The sequence below is a fragment of the Rhinoraja longicauda genome, chromosome 30 (genome assembly GCF_053455715.1).
Source record: "Rhinoraja longicauda isolate Sanriku21f chromosome 30, sRhiLon1.1, whole genome shotgun sequence".
Lineage (NCBI taxonomy): Eukaryota > Metazoa > Chordata > Chondrichthyes > Rajiformes > Arhynchobatidae > Rhinoraja > Rhinoraja longicauda.
The window spans coordinates 22,615,187-22,638,930 of record NC_135982.1 but is presented as its reverse complement, the minus strand read 5'-3'; the positions used below and the strand labels follow the sequence as shown (position 1 = coordinate 22,638,930).

Here is a 23,744-nt window from a genome sequence, read left to right as displayed (position 1 = left end):
AGACAAAACTTAGAGAACATGCAGATACAGCAAGTAATTAGGAAAACTTCTCAGATGTGGTGTTTATTGCAAGATAAATTGAGTATAAAAAGAGGGACGCTTGATGCAGCTTTATAGGCTTTGGTTCTGGTTAAATTGCACCTGGAATATGGTGCAGCTTACATCCCCATATTTAAGGTTATTTGATTTGACTGGTTAGCATTGCAGATGTGAAATACATAAATGAACTACCTAATGAATAATATACTTTAGAGGCAATGCAGGAAAGGTTCACAGGCTTGATTCTCGAGTTGAAGGGATTCATGTATAAAGAAAGGTTGAGCAGGTTGGCCCGATAGTCAATGAAATTTAGAAGAATGAAAGGTAATCACATTGAAGCATATAAAATTCTGAAAGGGGTTTACAGGGTGGATAATGAGAGAATATTTCCAGTGGATACACCTCAAACTAAGGCATTTAAAAGTAAGATGAGGAAGAACTTTTTTTCTGTAATGGAAAAAAAGAGTTATGGAGGTGGTGTACACAAAAAGACAAAGTGCTGGTGACTCTCAGTCAGGCAGCATCACTGGAGAACATGGATAGGTGACTTTTTGGGTCAAGACCCTTCTTCAAATTATGGCGATGGAATCATTGAATATATTCATGACAGAGACTTAACAGATTTTAGTTCAGGGATACTGTGTGGAAATTGGACCTTTGGTCAACAGTGTCCATGCAACATTGATCACCCATTCAAACTGATTCTACCTTATCCCACTTTCTCAGAGACCAACTAACATCTTTAGGATGTGGGAGGAAACTGGAACACTTGGAAGAAAACAACATGGTCACAGGGAGAACGTGCAAACTCCATACAAACAGCACAATGTTGAGTTGAACCCAAAGTGCAGGAGTAATTTTGCCAGTCAGGCAGCATCTTTGGAGGTCATGAATTGGTGATATTTCGGGTCAGTACTTACTTTGGTCTTAAGTTATTGTTGAGATAACTTTACATCAGAGTTTTCTGTTTCTCACGAGAAATGTTACCTGCATATTGCTAAAACTTTGTTTTACTTCATGAATTCTACTTTAATTTTATTCAACGGGCCATGTGGTAGTTTGAAGACATGGCGAGTCAGTTGAAGGCAGTTTTTTGGTAGAACAACCTGTAGTTGGACGTCTTTAAATTAGGATGGAGACATGTCTTAGATTTGCAACGGCTGATATATCCTTGGGGAAAGTTATAATAGCCCTGGCTGGTTTCTGGTCTTAATCTCCAAGGTTACAAGATGAATCATTTCAAGATGGCGGCCGAGGTCGCGGGTCAGCACGTGACCCGGTCGCCATTTTGTGATGCTTCAACGGACGGGGACTTTTGTGGGCTGTATTTTACGGCTGGACCGAACGAAAGGACTGGCAATTATCCACAAATGGAAAGACTCCAAAAGGAGCGAGGCAAATTAGAGACAGGGGTGGAGGAAAAAGTTGGCAATAAACTACTGTGGACTGCATCACCCAGCATGCCCGGCGCTGTTGCACAGCCAGGGGTCGGGTGGCTCGCGCAGGCGCAGTGCGGAGGAAGTCTCTGACAGCTGCTTCAAGATGGTTTAGAGCAGTTTTACTGCAGAGCGCACGTCGTGATCTTTGTTCCTGTCATATTCGCCCTACTTGTGCAGAAACCATCCCCTTTCAGGTAAAGAAACCTTAACTGACTTGTCCAAAAGGCAAAACATATCCTTCTCACTGTTGCAAACAGCCTTCAGTCTCTGCTGCTTGCGATGGTTTGTTGGGTGACACCAGTCTTCACTCATCTCAAGGTTTTGACACTGACTGCATGTTTGTTATGCTTTTCCATGCATCTGAATTGTTTACTGATGATTTAACTGTATGGATTTTTGTTTAAAATTAGAATCACATTGAAAAAACGTTTGCTTAAAATAATAATGATTCTTGAAAATCAAAACCCATTAAGTTCCCAAAAGTATAACTATCAATTGTACAGTCATGCACTTTGCTAAAAGGAATAAAGGCATAGACTGTTTTCTAAATGGGAAGAGTATTCAGAAATCAGAGGTGCAAAGGGATTTGGTAGTGTTGGTGCAGAATTCCCAAAAGATTAATTTGCAAGTTGAGTCTGCAATAAAGAAAGCAAATCCAATGTTAGCATTCATTTCAAGAGGACTAGAATCTAACAGCAAGGATGTAATTCTGAAGCTGGTGAGACCATATTTTAAATATTGTCAGCAGTTTTGGGCCTCATATCTGAGGAGGGTTGTGCTGGTGTTGGAGAGTGTCCAGAGGAGGCTTACGCAAATGATCCTGGGCATGATTGGGTTAATGTGTGAGGAGCATTTATTGGCTCTGGGCCTGTACTCGCTGTAGTTTAGAAGGATGAGGGGTGGTTCTAATTGAAAGCTGCCAAATAATGAAAGGCCTAGATAGACTGGATGTGGAGAGGATGTTTCCAGTAGTGGGCGAGTCTAGGAACAGAGGGCACAGCCTCAGAATAAAAGGGCGTACCTTTAGAATTGTCACAAATGGTGGTGAGGCCAAATTGCTGGGTATTTATAAAGTGGATATTGATAAGTTATTGATACGGCGAGAAGACAGAAGGGTGGGGTTGAGAGGGAAAAATAGAGCAGGCATGATTGAATGGTGGTGAGCCGAATGGTCTAATTCTGTTCCGACGTTTTATGAATTTGCACTGTGGATAAAATGTTTGTGTCTGCAGAACAAGTAAATCATGGTCAGTCAATTTGCAAGTCATTTGCCTAAAAATATTTCTGCACAGCTCAGTTGAGAGAATCAAGTTGTTTATTCTGGAGATTACTTTGAGAGGAAGCCTACAGAATCCTCTGCACTTCTCTTTAAATAACTATTAATTGGTTATTTTTGTTTCCTCGTTTCTTAATCATTAATCTAACCCACATTCATCTGGACTTGTTCCCTTACACCTAGCTGATAATTCAATTCGTATCTCAGTCCTTACTTCAGATTCTTTCAGACCGATTCTATACCTGAATCCTGGAATCTTAATTGCCCCTCTTTCTTCCTCTGAATGCCTGTTTGCTCCTTTTTGTACCATTTTTCTCCTTTCTCTGCCGGTGAGGAATCTTCCATCGCTGCACCATGTAGCCCTGTTGCTGACAAGACGTTGTCACTGTTGTTTTTATTTTAAAAATAGATTTTTTAAAATTCATCCTACTTGACTGATCCTTTGTCTTTTTCTTTGGAATCAAACTTATTGGGATTTGATTCTGGACGATTTTCTTTTTGTAAAATATGTTTATAATCAGACATTTGATGAACTATCATCATATTACTATCATTCATGTCTGCAGCATTGTATTGAAACAGTGTGTTGGAAATCTGGATGGGATTTTAACTGTGGTGGGTATAAGGAACGAGTTGCCCGAAGGGGTAGTTGAGGCAGGTACTATAACAACATTTAAAAGACATTTGGACAAGTACAGGGATAGGAAAGGTTTAGAGGGATATGGGCCAAACATTGACCATTGGGCTAGTGTATGTAGGGAATCTTGGTCAGCATGGGCAATGTGGGCCCAAGGGCCTATTTCGGTACTGTATGACTCTATGATAGTTCATTGGGTTAGAAATGTACCAACACGTGATTATGAAAGGCACAATATAAAATGGCAGGTTTTTTCTGGTCATGACTATAATTCTCATCTGCAAGCATGTTAGTGCAGTTGTTAAAGTGTGGATAAATTTGAAAGAATGATTTTCTTTCCTGTCACTCTCAATTGCAGTCAGTCCCAATTGAGCATCCATTCACCAGTTGCTCAATGTTGAGCCAACCTTACCTTTCCATTACCTGGGCTTTTTGCTAAGCTTCTAAAGAAACATTGTATTGCTTTGTTGCCCCAAGTACATCGTGGCTGCTGGTATGAAGAAGGGTCTCGAACCAAAACATCGCCCATTCCTTCTCTCCAGAGATGCTGCCTGTCCCGCTGAGTTACGCCAGCATTTTGCGTCTACCTATGATATAGACCTTGTGATATTGATGTAGGCTAGCGATGTTTACAGCAGTGTATGTTCTAGTTTATGGCGAGTCAATGGGAAGTGGACTTGAGTTTACCTGAATTCATTGAAATCCTTACTTTTACAGGAATTAATAACCCTTGGCATTCAAAATCTCTCAAAACAAAACCTCTTAATTTGTGGAACTAGGGATTTTGAGCAGCAGTGGAAAAAATAGAAAATAATGACGGTTGGATGTGTGGGCTGGGAAATAACCAAAAAGACCATGGATATACTTGGAGCCATGATAAACTGCATCTCTGTGTGGGGAACTATTAATATTGTGCTATACCTCCATCTGGAATATTTGACGGTACAATTGGAGATGTGTTTATAACTATAGAGTGGTATAATTGGAAAAGAACAATCCAATTAGTCTCTTCCCCCCCCAATTCCTCTTTTCTCTGTAATTTCCTTGGGCTTTTCTCCATTTTCCCCTCTTTTTAAGGTTACTATTGAATGCTCTAAATGTGTCATCTTTTGATTCTGTTTAAACTGTCCGCTATCCTGAGTGGCTAACAGAACCGTATTAAGCATATCTATAGCAAGCAGGAAGAATAACTCGCACACTTGTCTTTTTTAAAGATATGCAAGACCGTTTTTCTGAACACAGCAAGAAAATTCTTAATGCATTGAACAAACAACGGGAAGATGGTAAATTTTGTGATGTATCTCTGGACCTAGGAGGCTACTGTTTGAACGCACATCGCAGTATCCTAGCTTGTTGTAGTAATTTCTTCCACAATATCTATGGAACTGGCACATCTGGTGAAATCAACCTTCCCGAGAGTTGCTCTGGAGTTTTGGGCCTTCTGTTTGACTTTATATACACAGGCGAACTTCATTTGACACAAACAAATGTTTCCAAGGTGCTAAGTGCAGCAGAGGAACTCTCAATCCCTGATGCAGTTCAAGCTTGTCACCATTATCAGCAGAAATTTGCAGATGACGAGAGGAGGAGTGATGAGCCCGTGTGTGATCAACAAACAGATGGATGTGGACCAGTGACGGCACCGGTGGACATTACAACACAAACGGGAGAAATCAACGTTCTCGAGGAACAAATTACAAAGAATGATTTCAGACAATTTCGCAAAGGGAGTACCAGGTGCAACAAGAAACATCCATTTGAGTTGCGGACTAACAAACAGAATGACAAAATAAAATCACTTGCAGTTCAGAAAAGATCTAGAGATTCCTTGACATCCCGCAGAAGCCTAAGTTCTAAACAGCCAAAGAAAGCCAAAGAAGGTAACTCGGAAGATAGCAGTGAGGAGAACTGCGTGGAGAGTACCAGTGACCCGAGCATGGACATAATTAAAGAGGAAGACGATGAGGAGAGTATGAACAAGAGTGAACTGGACCATGATTACATTCCATCTAGACACAATTGTAAGAGACAAAGAAAAGCTGGTGTGCTGGAAAACACCACATCAGTGGTGAGCACACCCAAGAGCAAGGACCCGGACCCGTCTAACAGAAAGAGCGAACCCATCGAATGTCCAACATGTCATAAGAAATTCCTCAGCAAATATTATCTCAAAGTTCACAACAGGTAAATTCATGGGTTTCCTGGTCCATTTTTAGTCGTTAAAGGCATGAGAGATGTATCACTGTGGGAAATGACAGCAATGTAATAACAATTGCAGATGGTGAGAATGATGTACAATCATCTGTGTTTTCGGGGTTAAAATTGCTGGTCTGAAATTACTATGAAGTATCCTTTATTTTTTAAAACGAAATAATGTGCTATAGAGAGATACTTTTATTCTGTTTTATATCTTTGGGGAAGATGAAATCTTCACAAGAGAACCCAAGGCACATTTGGATGGGAGTAGAAGACGAGGGTGGAGAGGGGAGAAGCTTGACTAAGCAAAACAGATGAATCTGAGCAGCAATCTGAATTCTATCATCAGAGGATTAGTACATGTACCCCCAACAATCAATAGGCTGTTGAACGCCACAAAACACAAACGATACTATTAACTGTCTTGGTTGCACCAAGGACTTCAGGCTTTTTGCACTAGTATTGGGTTTTTAACATTTTTTAAAATTTTGTTCTTTGTTATCTGAGTATTGTGTTTACAAGCCTGTTAGTTTAGTTTAGAGTTAGTCTGGAAACAGGCCCTTTGGTCCACCAAGTCCACACTGACCATCAATCACCCATTCACACTGATTCTATGATACCCTACTTTCTCTCCACACTACACACTCGGGGCAATTTACATAGGCCAATAAACCTACAAACCCGCACGTCTTTGAGGAAACTATAGGAAACCCATGCCGTCACAGAGAGAACATGCAAACTCACATGGTCAGTATCCGAGATCAGGATCAAACCCGGGTCTCTGGTTCTGTGAGGCAGCAGCTCTATCAACTGCACTAATGTGCAGCTACTGGTAGGAATTTAATTCTTCCATTGTCTGTACATATGACAATTAAACACTCGTGACTCTAAATTGTGAAATGTTACACTTTGCTATCTCGGAATTTAAATGGCAAAACTGAATCGTATTTCCACATTCTGACCAATGGCTGTTAATTCCAATTTTCTTATCTTTCATTCAATTTCTGCTTAATCATTGATATTTGAGTCGAGGACAGCACTTACTGCCCTTGAGAAGGCGTTGATCAGTCTCCTCCTTGAAGTACATTGATCAGGAACCCCCCTGGTTTTTAATTTATTAAGACTGCGAAAGGGAGTTTCGTTGTATCTAAAGCAGAGAATAGTAAAAGAGCTCCTATACTGTTTTATAAAGCAATTGCAATGATATTGATTTTCCAGGAAAATGTAATTGATGCGGAGGCAGAGCTGATGATGTCTGTTTAAACCAATAAGGCACAATATGGGCTTAATTATTCTGTTGCCTTGGCTTTTCTTTTTAATGTCAAAGTACTATCAGAAATTCTGCAGTAGAGTGTCGTCACCTAGATATGCTCTTTTGGATGATTATCCCGCTGAGTTTCTGTTGCTCTCATTAACTGGCCAAATGTGGGCATGGATGAGGTGGTCTGTTTTTACTGCCCTGCTGGTAATGTGTTGCCTCCTTGAAGTACATTCACTGTGAGTCCCCCTGGTGAATGCACTTCCACAAAGCTGTTGGTTTGGAGATGGTGATGGTTTGTGAACTATAGGGGAACCTATAGGCAGTCTTGTCCCAAGCTGCTGTTGTCCTTGTACTCCTTGGTGGTGGAATTGGTGAGGTAGGGAAGAGCTTTAAGAGAAGTGTAGGTAAACAATTGCAGTGCATTGTGTTGATAGTATGCGCTCGGGCATGCTGTATTGGTGGTGCAGAAAATAAATGTTTTGTAGAGGTTGCATGGTTTGCTAATCCAGTGTGCTGTTTAGTCCCACATGGAGTTCAAATTTCTTGGATATTTATGGTGCTGCACTTAGCCAGGCAAACGGAGAGTAACTATCTTTATATTGCAGATTTTTGTGTATTTTATGATTGTATTCCTAATACTGAGGTGGGCTTTATTTAATATTGTGGAACTCTAAAACAAACTAATTTCTAATGTGTTTTACCTTTAGAAAACACACAGGAGAGAAGCCCTTTAAATGCAGCAAGTGTGGAAAATGCTACTTCAGGAAAGAAAATCTGCTTAAACACGAGGCTAGGAACTGCATCACCAGGACGGGAGTGGTATGGAATCCAGATTTCTCAGTAGCTTTTTCAATTACAAGGATCTTTTTATTTTTGCTTCATTTTGCCATCCTATTTTAACATTCATGCTTTTCTGGCACCAATTTGAACTTGATGTTCTTGCCTCTCCTGTTTTTTGACTCGTTTGTTTTAATGGGCCTATTAAATTACTGCATTTAGTAACTAATACTGTTGTCATCTGGGGGAATAAACCCTCTATTATAATTATCTGTTCTGATCGCCAGTTTAAAGTCTGAATAAATTGAAAGGAACAGGAATTAAAGAAACGGGGACTTTCATTTGTACAGTCTATAGAAATTATTATTGTAAAGTTTAGTCAGAAATATAGCAGCTACTACAAAAAACAGCGTGATAATCACCAGAAAATGTTTTACTTTGAATGAACTATCGTTGCTGCCTCCACCATTCCAGGCTCCCACCACTCTGTGTAAAAAAAAAAACTTGCCCTGCACATCTCCATTAGATTTCCCCCCCTTTCAGCCAATGCCCTCTAGTTTTGGGCATTTCCACCCTGGGAAAAAGGTTGTGACTGTCTACCCTGTTTATGCCTCTCTTCATTTTATATACTTCTATCAAGTCTTCCCTCAACCTCCAATGTTGTTGAATCTTTTAGCAGCTAAAAAAGCAGACGGAACTTAAATGTAATGCCTTTATTAAAAAATATGTGCAACACTGGAGTCCTGGTGTAAACTCTGTATCTTAATCTCTGGGATGGGTTTCAACCTCAGCCTTGCAAGTGGGCATGCTATGTATTTGAGGTAAATTCTGACATCTGTCTCCACTCTAAAAGGGCCATTTCAAGAACTATTGTAGGTACCTGTTTTGTAAGTCTTGGGTATAACATTGAAATATCATGACTATATCTAGAAATCCTGTTCATTCATGCTTTGTGGTCTGGCCCCTTTCCCACTAAGCTCTAATTTCAAATTCCTGTCTTTGATTCCTGTAATGACTGCATTTTGTGTATCACATCATATCATATCATATCATATATATACAGCACGGAAACAGGCCTTTTCGGCCCACCAAGTCCGCGCCGCCCAGCGATCCCTTTGGTTTAAACCAGCATCTACAGTTCCTTCCTTCACATTTTGACAATTACTTGTTTATCTCGGAAGTCTTTAAGATTGTGCAGGTGGCTTTATACGGTCATAAGTGATAGGAGCAGAATTAAGCCATTCGGCCCATGAAGTTTTCTCCTTATATTAATCAGGGCTGATCTATCTCTCCCTCGTATCCCCATTTTCTTGCCTTCTCACCATAACCCCTGACATCAAGCATCTATCTATTTCTGCCTTAAAAATATTGACTTGGACTCCACAGCCCTCTGTGGCAAAGAATTCCACAGATTCACCCCCCTCAGACTCAAGAAATTCCGCTCCATCTCCTTCCTAAAGGAACGTCCTTTAATTCTGAGGCTATGACTTCTAGTCCTCGACTCTCCCACTAGTGGAAACGTCCTCTCAACATCCACTCTATCCAAGCCTTTCACTATTCAGTACATTTCAATGAGGTCCCCCCTCATTCTTCTAAACTCCAGTGGGTACAGGCCCAGTGCCGTCAAACGCTTATATATGTTAACCCATTTTATAAGTTTGAGTCTTTTACCTACAATTCTATACAAGGGCTCATTGCTGCATTCCAGCATGTGTTGTGTAGTCTTCTGCCTCTGACATCTGTCCTTGTCTACATCAGTCTACATCAGTTGCAGAATTCTCCCCCCCCCCACCCCGTAGTGTAGGGGTCTCTCATCAAACTATAACCCCCAGGCCTTGCCTGCATCATTACTTTCCCTCATCTTAAAAGCCTCAAACTTGCTTTTGACTGAACCTTCCATCATCTGTAAACTCCTTGCTAGTCTCCATTCTATTCATGTGAAATGCTTATGGGGGAAGTTGTATTCTATTAGGAAGTGTATAACAGCTTGAAGGTGATGTACAAACTGGTCTCTTGGGCATCTTCTTTCTTTATACAGATATAATTCTGACCGTAATCTTAAATGCTTTACTTCCCCACAGGTTTACACTTGTCCTGAATGTAACCAGACATTTAAAGGAAGGATTGAGCTAAGGAACCACCTGGTATCTCACACAGGTGAGATGCCCTTCAAGGTAGGTCCTTATTATTTTCAGGCTGTCTGATTTGCACTGAGTCAACTGATTTCAGCTGAGTTAGCTTCTGGAGCTACAATTAAGCCTGAGTTAGACAAGGAGGAAGGGTGTGTGGAAATAAGGTTAATGCTAAAACATTGATATGTAGTACACAAGGTAAATGATTTAGGACTAAGTTTCTTGGAATCAAACTGGAAAAAGCCCTCTGGCTCCCGAAACTTAGGTCAATTATTATTCTGTGCTTCCTATCACACAAACCAAATTCAATCCAACTTGTTACTGTCCCTTGGATCCCCTGAGCTTTCTCATTATAGATCAGTCTGCCACGTGGAAAAAAAATCAGAAAAATTATCCTTCAGATGCGGGAAATTGGAAATAAAATTAGAAAATTCTGGGAACACTCAGAGGGTAGGCAGCAGTTGTGAAAAGAGAGTTAACATTGCAGGGCCAAGACTATCAAAACTGGAAAAGAGAGAACAGAAGTTAGTTTAAAGTTGTTGGGAAGGTGGTGGAGGAATAGACAGGACCAAAGTTATATGTCTGCGTTATTATTAGCAGGGCTGTGGGACATGCCCAGCAGCTTGGGCTGTGCTAGTCCAGGGAGAAAGAAATGAGCCAAAATCACAGCTGAATGTGAAGCAGAAATAACAGTTCAAGGTTCAAGGTATTTTATTGTCACGTGTACCAATTGAGGTACAGTGATATTCGATTTACCATACAGCCATACTAAATAAAAAGCAACAAGACACACAACTACATAAAAGTTAACATAAACATCCACCACAGTGGATTTCCCATATTTGTCACTATGATGGAAGGCAATAAAGTCCAATCATCTTCCCTCTTTATTCTCCCGCGGTCGGGGCAGTCAAACCACCCGCGTCGGGGCGGTCGAAGCTCCTGTGGCTTGGAGCTCCCGAAGTCGGTCCCCAGCGGAGGCCGCCAACTCCACGATGTTAGGCTGCAGTGCAGACAGAGATATGATACAGAAAAAAAATCGCATCTCCGTTGAGGTAAGAAATTAAAAAAAGTTTCCCCCAAACCCCACCCCACATCCCCCACATCCCCCACCTCCCCCCATCCCCCACATAAAACAAGCTAAAGAACACTAAAACATGCATTTAACATATACTGTAAAACATGAAGAAGGAATGGGCGAGACAGACTGTTGGCGAGGCAGCCATTGCTGGCGCCACCCGGTGATCTAATGCCAACAGACTGAAAGAAAGAGCAAGTTACCTAGAGCTGGAGCATTTGAAATTGAGTTCATCAGATTGCAATGTTTCCAGACGGTTGTTGAGGTGTTCTGCAAGTTTGCGTAGTTCCTTAATGTGACAGTGCAGTGCATGGAGAATTAAAGTGGCAGACAATTGAAAGAGCAGTGCTACTCCCACAGGCTCAATCCACAGGTAGTGGCACGGTACCAGCAAACGATCGCCCAATCTACATCTCCGTTGTAGTTGGATCACGTTGTGAACACTGAATGCTATAAAATAAGATTGTGAAAATGTCCACATGAATCATTGCTTCAGCTGAAAAGAGTGTTTGGGTCTTTGCATGTGGAGAGAAGAGGTGAGAGGACATGTCTTGCATTTCCTGTGTGGGAAAGTGCTGTAAGATGAGTGGTTGGTGGGGACAGAATAGCAGATCAAGAGTCATGAAGGAAGTGATCCTTTTGAAATGCTGACATGGAAGGGGGAAGGAATATGTGTCTGGGAAGTGAAATCTCGTTAGAGCTGATGGAAATTGTGAAGGGTAACTCATTGATTGCAGAGACCAGTGGGGTGAAAGTTAAGAACCAGGGCAATTCCATTTGACATGTGGATTTTGCCAATATCTTCATGTGTAACATTGGTATTGTTCAATAGTCAATTTATTTGTCACATAAATGTGACAAATGTTTTGTGCTATCCTCTAGCCTCCTTGATATCTGCTCAAAATTTAATCATATTAGTTAGACACAATCCTCATGTAGATCCATGCCGATGACCCTTGATTAATCTATTCAATTTTTTACAGGGACTTTCCCACTACTGAAGTTGGATTGTGGCAAGCAAATACTCTTAAACCCTTTCCCATTTTTTTTCAAACAATGGTGCAATAGTTCTCCTTTTTTTCTGACACCTTGCTCATGTCCATAGACAATTGAAAATGGTCTGAACCTTTTATTTCTTCCCTTCTTTTCGTAGTGGTATGGGATGCATTTAGTTCTGGCCTTGTGATTTTTATCTACTTTCAAAGAATAAAATCCCTTGCAGTTTTGACATTTGTTAAGTTTATCCGATGCAATATCTTAACTTTCCTCTTCCATTACTAGACTATCTGCATTGTTCTAGTTTGTGAGGACACACACACTAAGTATTCATTGAGAATCATACCCACATGTACCACCCCCAGAGAGGTAACTTATTTGGTTCCTAGTAGGTCCTAGTCTTTCCTTAGTTTTTATTTTACTCAATGTAAAATAAGTATTCTTTTGATATTTTTCTTACCAAATATTTTATGACCTCTTGCAGTTTTTCTTTCTATGTTCATCTCTAGTTTTATTCTCCATGGTTTTATGTAGTATAAGCTTCCCTATTTTTGCTTCCTCCTGTTCTTTATGTTCTACATCCAGGGAACTACATTTGGAATAAAAAGATGATGTGAGAGGTGAAAGCAAGAGGCAGAGTTAACATTCCAGTGATCTATATCCCCCAGTTATAACATTGTTTATATCTTCTCTTCAACCCTCCCCATCTGAAACCCAGGTCATGTTTGATTTCCACCTTTTCCAAGTTCTGATGATAGGTCATTCACTGGAAGTGTTTCACTGCTGCTCTTTGCACAGCTTGCTCCCTAAGCTGCTGGGTATTTTCAGTATTTACTTTGGATTTCTAACATCTGCAAATATTTTGCTTTTCAACTAGATTTGGAAGATCCACTCCCTTTTGCTCTTTTCTCTGAACCTAAATACTTCTGCTTGAATACGTCCCATTGCTCTGATCTTGACTTTAGTTTAGTTTAGAGAAACCGCATGGAAACAGGCCTTTCGGCCCACCGAGTCCCCGCTGACCAGGAGTCTTTGGAATGTGGGAGGAAACCGAAGATCTTGGAGAACACCCATGCAGGTCACGGGGAGAATGTACAAACTCCGTACAGACAGCACCCATAGTCAGGATTGAATTTGGGTCTCTGGCGCTATAAGGCAGTAGCTCTACCGCTACACCACCGTGCCGCCCATTTTCCTTCATATAATCGTTTCCACACCTCTCTTAGTTACATTACATCTCAGTGGAATTATTTGGGCTTTGATCTAAAAGGGAAATTCTGAATCATGGCCATTTTGCCAATACCCTATTCTCCTGACTAGCTTTAACCCCAGACTTTTTGTAGCATTTCATTCCAGGGCTAGCTGCATATTATTTTCTCAGAATGCACTTTAGGAATTGTGGAGCGTTTAAAAAATTATAATTTTCTAATTTACATTGATTAATGGAAGTTCCTCTGCCACTGTTTATTTTGCAATTCTCAGAAACTTCCTTCACATTTGATCTTCTGCTTCTGACTGTGTAAGTGCATTTTCAGGAGTATCATTTTTCATTTGATATTCAGTTCAATTAATATTGCTTTATTGGACATATTTTTTCCTGCTCACACGTAGAAGTGTTTCTTCAGCTTGTATTTTATTTTTGTGATCCCTCCCCTGAATGTTGAGCTGCCACTGGTGCTCTTTAAGCCATGTATCAGTAAACACCCAGTGTTGACGCTCCCCGAGGGTTCCTGCTCTTCTGCCTGGACTCACTCGTAGTGAAATATATAAATATCTCAAGTACATGTGGTGAAATATATAAATACTTTTTTGTTCAATCTTCTAACCTTGGTTTCCTCTACCTTCAAAACATGGTCCATATTTATTTGTATTTCATTTGCATCTTTGATTCCTTTTCTTCTGAATCTGTTTGGGTTTAGTTCTCCCCCAACCTGGCTCGAAGGGCCGAATGGCCTCCTCCCGCACCTATTTTTCTATGTTTAATCCCCTTCCCAAGCAAGTGGACAGTTCTCTGGTCAAAGGAGAACAGACACACGGAGAAGCTAACATCAACATTCATTATCCCTGTTACCTTTACAGCAAATTGGTTCTGCAAAGCATTAGCATCTTTAAATTGACCAGAGTTGACCTTAATACTGCAGCAGGAGTCCAACCAGTTTTTAAAGAGTTTAACATTCTTTACTGAAATTCCAAAGAACATGCCTAGTACAGTCAGTTGATACAGGGATAATCCGTGAATATTACACTGTGCGTACTGCAGGAACCAAACACGATTGGGCTGTAGATGTGATCACTGCGCCCCAAATGTTTAGCACAGAGATCCCACACTGCCATTCCTGATGTTGGAAACATGATTTTTAATACAAGTAACACCTCCCTACAACTCTGATTTTCTGCATGTTTTAACCCTTCTAGTGCCCCTCATGTCCTCAGCAATTCATGCAGAAGAAAGACATGCAGAGTCATATGATTAAATCTCATGGCGCACCAAAACCATTCCCGGTGAGTAACAAACGTAAGTTTAACATTATATTCTCTCACTAGCATCCGAGAGCCCCACAAATAAGGTACTCTTGATAAAGGCAAACCTGGACAGCTTCATCATGAGATGAATAGCAAACTGAAGGGGTAGGATGTGTACAAGAAAATGAAAAAGGGATGGATAAATAGGAGAGGTGTAAATACTGTAGGCCAGGAATGAGCATTACCACAAAGCACTTTTTATTCTCTTGCTCTGTCCCTCAGTCGAGGGTGATTAGATGTGGATTAAGAGGTGGCATCACAAACTCTGCCACAGGTGGTATTGGAAGTGCCTAAGCAGTTGGCCAGGTAGTTATCATCCTTCTGACGGTATCAGTTCTCTTCTTAGTGTACCTTACAAGCATCTCAATGCCTTCATATACTCCTCCTCCATAGAATCATACAGTAAGGAAACCGGTCCTTCGACCCACTGAGTCCAGACTGACCATCATGCACCCATTTATGTTATCCTTTTTAAAATTCTCCTGACATTCCTCTCAACTCCCCAACTCTATCATTCACCAGTACAGTCAGGGCCGTATGCAATGTTTGCAATGGCCAGATAATCTACTAACCTCGAGACTGTGGGATGTTAGAGGAAACCAGAGCATTGTGAGAAAAAACCCTCTCCTACTGAGAACATGTAAATTCCACACAGAAACCACAAGCTCAGGATTGAAACAGTGTTTACATGTCTTGGTCAGTATTCTTTTAAAACAAAACATTCTGGAGATGCCGCTACTAATTGCCCTTGAAGGGGTGATGAAGGACTGCCTTGAACCATGGACCATGGTAAAGATGCTTGCATGCTGGTGTTTGGTCGGGACATCCAGAGGTTTGACCCAATGACCATAACAGACCAATTCCAATAGGGAATAATTTGCTAACTGTGGGGCACCTGGAGTTGACACTGTTCCCCATTCATTTGCTGCCGTGAGATTTTTAAATTCTAGTGTTGTAGCATTTGAATGATGCCGGTAAATGCATTTCTATTGCTGAAGGGCATGCTGGAGTTATGACACGGCAGCTACATGGCACCACTGGTGAGTTTGATTTTTGGATTATGAAACGAGAGGGTTACAAATGGAGGGATCCGTGACTTAGCCTGACTTCGGTGGTGGGAAAGATGCTGGAGTCAATTATTAAAGAGGTAATAACGGTGCATTTGGATAGCAGTAAAAGGATAAGTCCAAGTCAGCATGGATTTATGAAAGGGAAATCCTGCTTGACTAATCTTCTGGAATTTTTTGAGGACGTGACAAGTAAAATGGATGAAGGGGAGCCAGTGGATGTAATGTATCTAGACTTCCAGAAAGCCTTTGATAAGGTCCCGCACGGGAGATTGGTGACCAAAATTAGAGCACATGGTATTGGGGGTAGGGTGTTGACATGGACAGAAAATTGGTTGGCAGACAGGAAGCAAAGAGTAGGAGTAAACGGATCCTTTTCAGAATGGCAGGCAGTGGCGAGTGGAGTGCCGCAAGGCTCGGTGTTGGGGTCGCAACTCTTTACCATATATATTAATGATTTGGAAGAGGGAATTCGAAGCAACACTAGCAAGTTTGCGGATGACACAAAGCTGGGTGGCAGTGTAAACTGTGAAGAGGATGTTAGGAGGTTGCAGGGTGACCTGGACAGGTTGAGTGAGTGGGCAGATGCGTGGCAGTTGCAGTATAATATAGATAAATGTGAGGTTATCCACTTTGGCGGCAGAAACAAGGAGGCAGATTATTATCTCAATGGAGTTAGGTTAGGTAAGGGGGAGGTGCAGCGAGACCTGGGTGTCCTTGTACACCAGTCACTGAAAGTTGGCGTGCAGGTACAGCAGGCAGTGAAGAAAGCTAATGGAATGTTGGCCTTCATAACAAGAGGATTTCAGTATAGGAGTAAAGAGGTTCTTCTGCAGTTGTATAGGGCCCTGGTAAGACCACATCTGGAGTATTGTGTACAGTTTTGGTCTCCTAATCTGAGGAAGGACATCCTTGTAATTGAGGCAGTGCCACAGTCTTAGAATAAAGGGGAGGCCATTTAAAACTGAGGTGAGAAAAAGCTTTTTCACCCAGAGAGTTGTGAATTTGTGGAATTCTCTGCCACAGAGGGCAGTGGAAGCCAAATCACTGGATGGATTTAAGAGAGAGTTAGATTGAGCTCCAGGGGCTAGTGGGATCAAGGGATCAGGTACAGCAGGCAGTGAAGAAAGCTAATGGAATGTTGGCCTTCATAACAAGAGGATTTCAGTATAGGAGTAAAGAGGTTCTGGGCGGAGTGGGCGGATACATGGCAGATGCAGTTTAATGTGGATAAGTGTGAGGTTATTCACTTTGGAAGTAAGAATAGAAAGGCAGATTATTATCTGAATGGTGTCAAGTTAGGAGGAGGGGGAGTTCAACGAGATCTGGGTGTCCTAGTGCATCAGTCAATGAAAGGAAGCATGCAGGTACAGCAGGCAGTGAAGAAAGCCAATGGAATGTTGGCCTTCGTAACAAGAGGAGTTGAGTATAGGAGCAAAGAGGTCCTTCTACAGTTGTACCGGGCCCTGGTGAGACCGCACCTGGAGTACTGTGTGCAGTTTTGGTCTCCAAATTTGAGGAAGGATATTCTTGCTATGGAGGGCGTGCAGCGTAGGTTCACTAGGTTAATTCCCGGAATGGCGGGACTGTCATATGTTGAAAGGCTGGAGCGATTGGGCTTGTATACACTGGAATTTAGAAGGATGAGGGGGGATCTTATTGAAACATATAAGATAATTAGGGGATTGGACACATTAGAGGCAGATAACATGTTCCCAATGTTGGGGGAGTCCAGAACAAGGGGCCACAGTTTAAGAATAAGGGGTAGGCCATTTAGAACGGAGTTGAGGAAGAACTTTTTCAGTCAGAGGGTGGTGAAGGTGTGGAATTCTCTGCCTCAGAAGGCAGTGGAGGCCAGTTCGTTGGATGCTTTCAAGAGAGAGCTGGATAGAGCTCTTAAGGATAGCGGAGTGAGGGGGTATGGGGAGAAGGCAGGAACGGGGTACTGATTGAGAGTGATCAGCCATGATCGCATTGAATGGCGGTGCTGGCTCGAAGGGCTGAATGGCCTACTCCTGCACCTATTGTCTATTGATATGGGGAGAAGGCAGGCACGGGCTATTGATTGGGGACGATCAGCCATGATCACAATGAATGGCGGTGCTGGCTCGAAGGGCCGAATGACCTCCTCCTGCACCTATTTTCTATGTCTATGTTTCTATGCATCAAATACCACAAAGGATTAGCAAAGAATATCAATAGCTCATTTGGTAAATGCATCACCAGCTTGCTTCAATCATTGGTTTGTATTGATTTACCAAATAGCAGCCCAGAGAAACCAGATAGGTGCTGGGAGCTGGGAAGATCAAATGTTGAAGTCGATCTTAGTGCCCCGATCCTTGGAGTTTGAATACTACTAAGTGATCTTTGCTGGAAAATACATAGATGTTTAGCAGTGGGCATAACTGGGATAGTTGAAAATGCTTTTGTGTGCTTGGTATGATCTCGTGTGGAGAATGGTCTCTTGTCCTCAACTGCTCACTGTAACCCTGTCGGAGTCATCGTTCACCCACTGCGAATCTATCCTGTGTGATTCTCTGTCTTGCTCTGTGACACGGTAACCTAGTGTGAGGCACCCCCTCCCCACGACTGTAAAGATGGATTGGTAAAAAACTAACGTGCGTTGTGTCTTGATTTGCAGTGTCCTGCTTGTTCCAAATGCTTCCTCTCCCGCAACGACTTGCATCAGCATGAGTTGTCCAAACACCAGGGAGAGAAGCTGTTTGTGTGTGAGGAGTGTGGTCACAGGGCTTCCACCCGCCATGGCCTGCAGATGCACATAAAGTCCAAGCACAGGTACAGTTCGTGTGCAGCGGCTTCCCATTACTTAACCAGCGAGGGGTGCACGTGGGTGAGTTCAGCACAGCACCTCATTTTGCTAACATTTTGAAATGCTGGGAGCTGGGAAGATCAAATGTTGAAATCTGCAAATGGTCCAAATGAATAGTTCTGAATAGGTCTGACGAAGATGCCTCGACCCAAATGTCAACCATTCCTTTTCTTCAGAAATGCTGCCTGACCCGCTGACTTACTCCAGCATTGTTTGTGTATTTTCAGTGTAAACCAGCATCTGCAGTTCCTTCTTACACAAATTAATAGTTTAACTGTCAATGTGAATGTAACGGAATTAAACATTAGAAAACAAAATAGTGTGCAATTCCAATAAAATCAATATCTTTGAAACAGGTTGGGTTTGCAGAGAATCATGTGGCATTTATGAAGAGTGCAGAGATTTTGGATGGACTGGGCAATGACTCAAAATTAATTGTAATTAGCTGGTGACCCGAGAGACATGAATGGATAGAGAGAGATTTTCCAAATGTAAACTTTCTACTGTTAAAATGTTACTTTTGTACTAGGTTAAAAAAAACTAGGCCTGTGCAAATTAATTTGCCTATGGCTGAATTTTACTATGTTTTTAAAATCAAAAGATACACTGGTGCACCCTTAGCTCACTTGTTCATACACCTTAGTCTCCTACCCCTAGGGAGCAGGAACAACATTACAACCACATAACCAGCATATCTACTGCATGTGATTGAGAGACTAATAAATATGGCATCACAAAAGTCAACTGCCAGGCTGATTTAGATGTTCCAAGTTCCTCTTCTAACATCTGGCAATAACGCAAGATTCTGTTTCTGGTTCCTGTTTGTGCAATTGGTGGATACGAGATGAGCAGCAAAATATCAGTGGCCCAGCATAGTGATAATTGCAAACTGATACAGTTACTCCAGTCCTGTCAGAGCTTCATTGCAATTGCAAAACAAGTGTAAAGGTAAAATTCCCCCAAGAACCAGCAGGGAGATGTGCAGGGGGGGGGGGGGGGGGGGGGTGTGGATGAATGACTGAGGTTGTTGACTCACAAAGAAAGAGTCCGGGAGTATGATTAACTGGACAGGTCTTTAAGAGAGATGGCGACATGATTCTGAACTGTCAGTGGTGAAATTGAAGGCCATTACTCTTCTTTGTAAAGTTTGTTTTCAACTGCTCCTGTGTCTCTGATTTGTTGAGGTTTAGGAAGGGGATAAATGGCTGCTGGCCACAGTCTCAAGCTGCATTGAGCAATTACTTAAATCATCTCAACTGCGAAATATAGCAACCAATCTTTTTTAATAAAAACATTTCAATGGATGTTTCTTTTAAAATATTCCAAAAATGTTTCAAACTAATGTCTAAGTGTCATCAGTGTTATAGAGAAGAGAAAAGTGGTAGTCGGATGTGCCACACAGCCAAATGTTTTAGTGCCATTGGTTGCAGTTGGAGAGGGATTGGTGGAGAAGGTTAACATTCACTTTATGTTTGCACTGGTGTTACAGGAACGAGCGGCCATACATTTGTGAATTCTGTGACCGTGGGTTCACCCAGAAGGGCAACCTGAATGTCCATTTGCGGACGCATACAGGGGAGAAACCATTCCAATGTCATTTATGTGGGAAGACCTTCAGGATCCAAGGTGAGTGCCTCTTGTGGATCGTGAGGAACCCAACTTAGATTCTGTGTCTCTAACGGAGGATCCTACGCAGTTAACTTCCCACGGCAGCAGGGTTGATAGATTCATTAGCCGGTACTACAGTAAGGCAATTCTAGTCCTGCTGCTCTGAAAACTGAGTTGGCTAGGTACCTCGGCCACTCTTGAGTGCAGCAAAGAATTGGTTCTGCTGGACTGAAAAGGAGTGGTCAGCTCGGGCTTCTGCTCTCAACACTTAGCCAGTGATTTTTTTTAAAAGTGCTGGAGTAACTCAACAGGTCAGGCAGTATTCCTGTAGAACTTGGATAGCTGATATTTCAGGTCAGGATCCTTCTGAAGAATAAGGGTCCTGACCTGGAACGTCACCTATTCATGTTCTCCAGGGTTGCTGCCTGACCCACTACTCCAGTACTTCCTTTTTTTGTAAACTAGCATTTGCAGTTCCTTGTTTGTACCACTCACTCAATGATTACTGAAGACTGGGCTATGATAGGCCTTCCACAGTTGAATAACAGTCAATGCCATTAAAAATTATTACTAAGATGTTAAATCTAGCTGGTACAGAGTCCTTCTTAGAAGTGCCTATTTGAGAAATACAACTCCTCCTACAGCAATGGGACTGCTTACTTGAGTGGATTTCAACAGTTCAAGATGAATGTCCACTTCCACCTGACAGTGAAAGATATCTTTACCAGTGTCCTTGTCCCAAACATGAATAAGAAAATGGTTTTATGGAGTATCTAGGAGAGCGCTGCAGGAAGACCAAGTGAATTTAGGATATGTGATTTTTGATCCTGAAATTTGGAAAGTAATCCCCATTTTTTACTGTATTAACAATCTACTATCTGCACCAGCGAGTCTGGACAAACACAATAGGACCCACACGGGTGAGCGGCCGTTTGGCTGTGAGATCTGTAACCGAAGGTTTACGGAGAGGGGACCTCTCCATCGTCACATGGCCAGCAAGCACCAGGAGGGTCGCCCGCACGACTGCAACATCTGTGGGAAGACCTTCAAAGGTAAAGCTGCTTGTGCTGGAATTCAGTCAATTTTTATAGCCTTCCTCTGCTTTCTCATCCTCTCTCCAATCCCCATGAATAGGATTAACCTCCAACACAGCAGCTAACATTAACACCAAAACAGGGCAACTACATTTTCTGTTTCCTCTTCCTTCCCCACCACAACGTAACTGTCCACGGGTGTTGCTACACACCCGATAGAGTGAAATTAGTAAGAAAAGGACTTCTATTCCAGGAATCCTGGGGAAAATTGGTTAAAAAGTCCCTCTCCAACTACTTTGTGATTGATTTCCCTCTTGCATTCAACCAAGGTCAGATGTAGGAGGCTGTAAGGCACTGATATCTCTGCATCAGCCATTTCCACACCTTCCCAGAAAGAAGGGTAAAAACTCTGGGGAATTCTGCTCTCGGGAAAGGTGTTGGGTCAGTGTTGACATTCAGTTTTAAGAAGATGTTCCATCTTTGTTCCAGCCATTGATCAGTTGCGTGTTCATGTCGGAAGACACAAAGGGGTGAGGAAGTTCGAGTGCAGTGAATGTGGCTACAAATTCACTCGACAGGTGAGTCCTCCTTGACTGCTGAGACATAATTAGAGCAGAGTTGTTCAAAAGATTGTGTTTGTTCACTCCTGCTTGTGATTACTTGGAGAGAAGAGCCAAGCACTGCCAATCGACTGAAACTCAGTGACTCCATTTCATACCTGAAATGTAGTACCTGTGCCGATTGGCACATCTATCGAATGGGAAGCTAGCAAAGGTTGTGAGGGAGAAAGCAGAGGTGATAAGCTGAGATGGACTGGAGAAATTCATGTGGAGCATAAACCATAGATTTGTTAGGCTGACAGGCCAACTTTTATCTGGTTTATTTGATATAATTAACTCCATTTAACCTTGGGGCCTATTGAGCTACTCATAGGGAAGCAAGTGATCTGAGCAGGTGTGGACAGCACACTTAGAAAATGGTGCAATAAAATGAGACAACTGGCAATATTTTAAAGTAAGAACTTTAAGAGTTTTCTGTTTAAAACTCCAGATCTGTTTGTCTTTTAGGTAGTTATGACGATAAACTATTGTCTTTGGGTTTTATCACAAACCCCAAAACAACCCATTCCCTTCAGTAATTGAAAATTAAAAACTGCAGTTGCTGTAATTCCAAAATAAAGCGTTCAAAGTACTCAGTAGGTCAGGCAGCATCCATGGAAAGAGAAATGGTTAATATTTTCAGATTGAAGATCCACAGGTGTGTGAACCCAGCATTTCCCTATTTTTATTTCAGCACCTGTCCTTTCTCTCAACCCTGTGCATCCTCCCTGCCAAACCTCCTCTAGGCTGTTTCCCCACTTTTTGCTCTAATCTGTCATGTTTGCTCTGCATTTCCTCATGCTGTCTTAAGCACAACTACTCACCTTAAACTGTCACCTAATTATCCTAGTTATTTATAAATGCCTAGTTAACTTTTGGCTAGTGTCCTAATGTCCCCTTGTGGTTCCACGTTAGTCTTTGTGTTTCTGTGACACACCTCAGGACATGCTACTATCTCAAAGGCACTGTAAATATGGAGTAGATCCTTTGGTGTGCTACCGATGTTGATTTTTCCCAAACATAGGCTCACCTGAGGAGACACATGGACATACACGGGCGAGTGGAAAACTACAGTCCCCGTCAGAGAAGGCTTCGGAATCTTATAGTTCCTAATGAGAAAGAGGGAGACACTGAGGTGCACGAAGCTCCACAGGTGGTTGGTCTGCTTGAGGCTGCTGCTCCTCCCACAGTTACCAAAGAGCTGACCAGTCAGAACACAGACACCAGAGAACTCTCTGTCCAGCGATTCCTGGACAATGGAAACTACCACGCAGAAGAGAACGTGATGTCAACGGTCAGTGGGGCAGACACTTGTGTAGAGGAGATTACCATTGTTGAGATATAAGGACCTGGTGCCGCAATATATGAATCACCTTAAAATTGACTTTTTTTATGAAGAATGTAAATAAAGATTTTCTAAGTATTTGCTGACTGCCATCTCTACCTTTTCAGTAGCTTAATTCATCAGCAGTCTCTTCAGTTTAAAAAAACAACTCCTTACATACCTTAACTTAGGCATGTACTCCAGTCAAAAGTCAAGGAACTCTCCCATTTGAGGTGTCACTGTTAAAACATGAGGGCCTGGGCCCTGGCTAACAGTCCCAGCAAAACAGATTATTCATCTCAATAAGGAATATCACTGCATGTTAAAAAGTCTCTTAAATTGATTATAAAACACCTTTTGGTACAATCCCTGAATAAATGTTGTTGAAGTTTAAAATTAAAATACAGCAGTGCTGTGTGCCCAAAATCCCAGAAACAGCATGACAATGCATGGACCTGCTTGGATTCATGTGGGGAGAGTAATATCAGCCAATATTCAAAACAGACATGGTCGTTAAACCAGCACTGAGAAACATGTTCTAATCTTTTAAGGTCTTGTAATTGATGTCCGTGCAAAATTAATCATAGTTGACCAATGATTTATCATGGTTGCTTGCAGCAGCACCACCATGTCCCCCCCCCCATCCCCCATCTTTATCTTTATCTTTCTTTCCTTTACTTCCCCTCAACCTCAGACTCAACACCATTAATCTTGGCCTCATCTCAATCTATTAGCAGTGACTTTCTACTGTGTAGAAATGTTTTTGAATTTCTTCAGAAATTTGTGGTTTAGGGGCCACCCTTCATTTTCCTTGTGAAGTTGAATGTTATCTGTTTAAGGTCTTGCAACTATCGCACCAGGTGCTTTTAGACAGAGGCTGCACCGGATTTGTCATTTAGAGATACGGAGTGAACATTGGTGCCATCTA

General features: G+C 41.9%; 1 protein-coding gene across 1 annotated transcript; it reads left to right on the top strand.

The window, feature by feature from the left end:
* The first annotated feature begins 1,557 nt into the window (after positions 1-1,557).
* Positions 1,558-22,860, top strand: LOC144607943 (zinc finger and BTB domain-containing protein 48-like). Its single transcript, XM_078425099.1, has 10 exons — positions 1,558-1,672; positions 4,606-5,575; positions 7,556-7,667; positions 9,707-9,799; positions 14,247-14,333; positions 18,063-18,217; positions 19,741-19,877; positions 20,747-20,911; positions 21,383-21,471; positions 22,517-22,860. The coding sequence occupies exons 2-10, from the start codon at positions 4,608-4,610 to the stop codon at positions 22,835-22,837; spliced, it is 2,127 nt and encodes a 708-aa protein (XP_078281225.1). The 5' UTR covers positions 1,558-1,672; positions 4,606-4,607; the 3' UTR covers positions 22,838-22,860.
* The last annotated feature ends 884 nt before the right edge of the window (positions 22,861-23,744 follow it).

Coding starts and splice junctions, on each gene's coding strand:
- LOC144607943 (XM_078425099.1), top strand. CDS start 4,608: ATGCAAGACCGTTTTTCTGAACACAGCAAGAAAATTCTTAATGCATTG. Junction 7,668..9,706: donor GCATCACCAGGACGGGAGTG/GTATGGAATCCA, acceptor ACTTCCCCACAG/GTTTACACTTGTCCTGAATG. Junction 19,878..20,746: donor GAAGACCTTCAGGATCCAAG/GTGAGTGCCTCT, acceptor TATCTGCACCAG/CGAGTCTGGACAAACACAAT.